A 5317-nucleotide genomic window follows, 5' to 3' on the forward strand; every position below is an offset into this window, starting at 1 on the left:
ATTGCACTGTTCTACAAAATGGTCAAGGCCTAGTTGGTCTGTATTTCACTTAGAAAAAAGCATGCATTTAGATTTGTCTTATGCCAATGCCAGTTCATTTTTTGAGGAAGATTAGCCCTAAGCTAACTACTGCCAATCTCCTTTTTTTTTTTTCACTGAGGAAGACTGGCCCTGAGCTAACATCCATGCGAATGTGTGCACTTCCAGTCGCGCCTGAGGAGAGAGACGCACAGCGTCGTTTTTGCAAAACGGAAAAGCACACGGTGGGGGGCCGTTCCAGGCGGGTGAAAAGGCGTGTGCGTGCGCACGTGTGCAGACACGCGTGTAGACGTGGAATCCGACGCCGGGGTGGCGGGCGTGTTTCTCTTCAGACTGCAGCACTTTTCTTTCCTTTTTGGGGGGATGGCGCGTCGGATGCAAAAAAAAAAAATTAAAAAACACGTTTTTACGGTGAAAATAAACTAGTAAATTGGGGGGAAAAATTAAAAAATGTGCAAAGCAAGGTTTTTCATGGGCAATGCTGGCCAGCGATTGTTAAGTGACTATTAGAAAACACTTTCCGTGTGTGGCGTTTGGGGCAGAAGCGACGGAAATAGGAGCCGAGGGGCCGGCCGGGCCCGTGACCCGAGGTCGCCTGTGTCGCAACCCCGTGCGGCACCAGCAGGAAGGGGCGGACGCGACATTGCGGTGGCCCCGAGGCGGCCGTGGGGACCTCTGTGCCGACCAGATAGGGTTTTTCTCAGAAACGGTGGGTCCGGAGGGGCCGCGGGGTGGAGGCCGGGGTCGCAGCTGGATGTCCCGGGACCCGGCTGGTTGTCTCTGAGCCCCAGACACACCACCGGCCCCGGGACAGGGTGGGGGGGCCATCCCGGGACCTGCAACGGAGGGGGTGCTGGGACCACTGCAGGAGGCAATAGGGGAGGGTATTAGCTCCGTCAGCTCAGAGGCGGATTGAGTTTCTTTCAACCCCGCCCGGCGCCTCCTGAAAAAAACTCCCCTCCCAGGGCGCACGTGGTGGCCTCAGTCTCCCCAGCGTCGGGATGCCGTAGGGGCAGCTGGTTCGGGCCTCAGGACGCGCCCCAAAAACCCCACGGAGGGCGGCCAGTGGCTTAAATTTCCCGCCTCCGCTGGTTGGATCCCCTGGTTCCGCCTCCTGTGTCTTGTTTTCTCCCGGTTTCTTGTTTCTCGGCCTTCAGGGCCTTCCAAGGTCCTGACAAGGCCTGCGTGCTAACTCAAGGTTTCCACCCGGTGCTCCGCCGAGCCTGTCTGTGTTCTCAGGCACGGAGGTTTTTTTTTCGTTTTGTTTTTTTGTTTGTTTTTTTGTTTTTTAAAGGCGTTTGTTTCTGACGCCCAGCGTTGCTTGTGTTTCCGGAAGGTTCCGGCTGCTCCTGCGCGTCCCTCACGTTCCGCCCAGTCATGGGGACGCGGCCTGATTGCATCACGACGCCCGGCCCTGCGGGACCCGCTGCGTCAGGGACACACGTCCTGTGGCACGCAGGAAGGTTCCGGAGAAATGAGTGACCGTTCCTGCTTTTCCTCTCTTTCTGGAAACCCTGTGATTAGCACGTAGGTTGGGGCCAGACCTGTTCTATCATTTTCCTGCCGTTCGCCTTGTCTTAGGTTTCTTTTTTTTTTTTTTTTAATACTTTTGAGTTTTTCTCGACTTTACCTTTCAATGCCTGGATGGGTTTTATCATTGGAACAACCGCAATTTTTTTTTTTTTTTTTTTTTTTTTTGCTGAGGAAGATTGGCCCCGAGCGAATATCTGTGCCCATCTTCCCCTAGATTGTATGTGGGATGCCCCCCGCAGCATGGATTGATGAGCGCTGTGTGGGTTCACGCCCGGGGACCCGAACCCGCGACCCCCCAGGCCGCCAAACGCTAACCGCTAAGCAACCCAGCCAGCCCCGCTTTGTGTTTTCGTATTAATAATTTTTGAGCAGTCGTGGACTCTGGGACCCGGCTCGTTCGGCTGACAGGGTTCCAGCCCCCACCATTTGACTCTCCGGTTCCGGCCTCGCCTCCCCCCGAACCCCCCGTCACCGGGCCCTGGGCGGCCGCAGGAGTCGGGGTGTCGTAACCCGGGTGGTGGCGGTTTCGGGGGGCCCCCCCGTCTGGAGGTGGGTTCGGCCTCCTTATCTCGCAACCGCCTCCTGGTTCCTGCCGTCGCACCTGCTGTTCCTCTTTGTCCCGCCCCCTGTGCCCCCCGCCTGTCACTCAGGCCGCGGGCCCTGCCTGCGCCCTCTGAGCCTGACCCCCGGGGTCGGGGTCGGGGTCGGGGTCGGGGTCGGGGTGGGGAGGTCCCCAGAGCTGGTTGCAAGTGCCCCCAGCGCTGCATCTCGGCTCCGCGTGCAATCCCGGCGCGGCCAGTGCGTCCTGGAGGCGGCGGCGTCACCGGGGGGGTCCAGGGCGACTCCGTCTGAACGCGATGGATCGATCGATCGATCGACGAGCCAGTTTGCAAACGCTGCAGAGACGCCAGAGGCACGTCCGTTTTTTTTGGGAGGGGGGGACCCGACGTCGCGAGCCGGACTCGACACCCCCCCCCCAACCCCGCTCCGCAGCCCCGTCATCCGGGCACCCGGGGGGGCAGCGGAGGGGTCGGCGCCGGGAGGAGGGGGGGTGTGCGCCCGGCGCGCCGCCCCCAGGGAGGCCTCCGGGATTTCCTCCGTCAGGAAGCGGCGGCCGCCGGGCTCGCCGCCAAGAGGAAGCGGCGCCGGGAAAGGACCCGAGTTCTGACCCGCAGGAGGGGGAGGGGGAGGGAGGAGGGGGAGGGAGGGGGTCCCAGGTGTCCGCCCCGCCGCCTGGGGTCGGGCGCCCGGGGGTGGGGCCCCACCGACACGGAGGTTATAAAAAACCCGGATCGGATCGGGGCACAAAGCCGCTTCGCTTTCCCCGCGCGGACGCTGGAGGGGCCGCCGAGGCCCAGGTGAGAGAGACCCCGCCGGGTGGGGGGAGGGGGGGGTCATGGGGTCACGGGGGCACGAGGTCGGGGGGACTGAGGGGCACGGGGGACGCCCCCCAACACACACACACCCGCCTCGGGTTCCAGCCGGCCTTGTGCGCCGACCCCAGAGACGCTGGGGCGAACGAGGATGCTGCCTTCTCGGGAAACGGAGGCACCGGGGTGGAGCCTCGCTGCAGGCTGGGGGCGTTGGGGTCACGGGGTGGAGCCTGAAAATGCGTTTTTACCGTTTTTCAAAAAATTGTTTTTGTTTTATTTATTTTTTTTTTGAGGAAGATTGGCCCTGAGCTAACTACTGCCAATCCTCTTTTTTTTTTTTTTTTTTTGCTGAGGAAGACTGGCCCTGAGCTCACATCCGTGCCCATCTTCCTCTACTTTATACGTGGGACTCTGATCACCACGTGGCTTGCTGAGCGGGGCCATGTCCACACCCCGGATCTCAACCAGCCCGGGGGCTGGGACCCCAGGTGGGTGGTTCTGGAAGCCCGAATGGGACTCAGACGGCCGCGAAGGGCTTATCAAGGCGGAGATCCCACCCGGCGGCAATATGCACACGGGCCCAAAGGTGGACACCGCCGTCGGGGGCTGGATGCGTAGACGGGCTGCGGTGCAGCCACATGGTGGAATATTACGCAGCCGTGAACAGGAGCGAGGCCCTGACACAGCTGCGCGTGGACGGACCCTGAACCCACGACGCTCAGAGACGGAAGCACACACAGAAGGCTGCACAGCACGGGATCCCGTTGAGGGGAAACGTCCAGAGCCGGCAAACCCCACGACAGAAAGCGGATTCGTGGACGGGGACGGGGAGCGACTGCTGGTGGGGACGGGCGCTCCGTTTGGGGGGGTGAGAATGTTCTGGAATCCGATGGGGGTGAACATGGTGAATGACGCTGGGCGAGCTCGGGAGCCTCGGGCCTGGGCGTGGGGGCAGCTGAGACCCCCCCTTTCCCATGGAGCCTGTGTTGGGTGCGGTGACGGGGGTCTGCGAACGCCCTAAGGGAGGTGGCACGGTCTGTGACCCCTCCTCGACCCCGAGGCTCGGCTGTGGGGTCGTCTGCTTGTGTGGCAGCCCCGGGCGGGCCCCCAAGGCACTGACGACGTGTGCAAAATGAGACTCGGGGTGGGGAGGAGCGGAGGGTCCGTCAGGAGGTGTGTGGACCCCCGCGCCGAGTCGGGGTCCGGGGGATGCACAGCGAGCTCCCTGGGGGCCGTGGGAAAAACTTCCGGCCTGGCGTGTGGGGCGGTGTTGGGTTCCCGGAACGCGGCTGGGTCAGGAAACGGGCGGCGCTGCCGTCAGACGTTAATGGGACTTCCTGCCCGGCTCCGGGACCCGGCGCCACCTGGGTCGGGGCGGGTTTTGCCGGGTGTGGACGAGCGCGGGGCCGAGGGCCGGCTCTTAACCCCCGGGGGGGGGGCCTTCGAGACAGGGGGACGGACGCACACGCGTGCACACACACAGAGAGACGGGCACGTGTGCACACAGGCACACGCGTGTGCAAAACAAGCATGAGCATGCACACATATGCATACACATGGAGGCACATATATGCACGCACACGCATGTGCATGCACACATGTGCACACACATGGACACGCATGCACACGCACGGGAGGGCCAGGAACGATGCCCCCACGCTCACTCCACCTTCTTTTCCAGCGCACACGCCCGCCCCCCGGCCCCATGGCCCTCGTCTGGATCGTGCTGTTCCTGACGCCCGCCTCCGGCCTGCTGCTCCGGGACCAGGGTAGGCCCCCGGGACGGCCGTCTGTCCGTCCGTCCGTCCGTCCTCCGTCTGCGGGTCTGTCGGGGGAGGGGGCCTCTTCTCCAGTTACCCTGTTTCTTCTGATTCCGAGGTGGAGCTGGTCTAGATGCCCCTGTCCTGATGGAGCTCTGGGCACGATGGTCGATCGCTTCCCTCTGCCCAGGATTTCTTTTTTTCTTGAGGAAGATTGGCCCTGAGCTAACTGCGGCCAATCCTCCTTTTCTTTCTTTCTTTTTTTTTTTGCTGAGGAAGACTGGCCCTCAGCTAACATCCATGCTGATCTTCATCTACTTTATATGTGGGACACTCACCACAGCATGGCTTGTCAAGCGGGGCCATGTCCACACCCGGGATCCAAACCATCTGTGCTGGGAAACGGGGCTCCAGCCATAAGCCGGGGCGTCCAGGTCACTCACCTGCCAAAACTGGGGCGTCTTCGCATGACCGTTCCAAGCTCCTGGGCATCTTTGCCCGTCTTGGTCTCCCCGGGGGGCCCTGCGTCTGCGTCTCCTCTTCTGTCTCTGATGAGGACGCTGTCACTGGATTCAGGGCCGCCTCCTCCAGGAAGCCCTCCTCTCCATCCTT

At 62.0% G+C, this 5317-nt stretch overlaps 2 protein-coding genes across 7 annotated transcripts in view; both read left to right on the top strand.

Annotated features, from left to right (window-relative positions):
- CSF2RA (colony stimulating factor 2 receptor subunit alpha) overlaps positions 1–2249 on the top strand; it is an 11096-nt gene extending 8847 nt beyond the window's left edge. The window contains exon 10 of the mRNA XM_046672912.1: positions 2223–2249. Within this exon, the coding sequence (XP_046528868.1) occupies positions 2223–2249 (27 nt within the window). The remainder of the gene's footprint in view (positions 1–2222) is intronic.
- Positions 684–5317, top strand: part of IL3RA (interleukin 3 receptor subunit alpha) — a 12855-nt gene continuing 8221 nt past the window's right edge. The window contains exons 1-3 of one of the 6 annotated variants that reach the window (XM_046672720.1): positions 2795–2930; positions 3303–3813; positions 4627–4714. In XM_046672720.1, coding sequence (XP_046528676.1) covers positions 3388–3813; positions 4627–4714 — 514 coding nt within the window. In that variant the 5' untranslated portion in view covers positions 2795–2930; positions 3303–3387. Of the gene's footprint in view, positions 749–1387; positions 1567–2230; positions 2486–2794; positions 2931–3302; positions 3814–4626; positions 4715–5317 lie in introns of those variants that run through there. The other 5 variants (XM_046672721.1, XM_046672724.1, XM_046672726.1 and 2 more) reach the window with 5 other exon arrangements.

This window comes from Equus quagga, chromosome 10 (genome assembly GCF_021613505.1).
Source record: "Equus quagga isolate Etosha38 chromosome 10, UCLA_HA_Equagga_1.0, whole genome shotgun sequence".
NCBI lineage: Eukaryota > Metazoa > Chordata > Mammalia > Perissodactyla > Equidae > Equus > Equus quagga.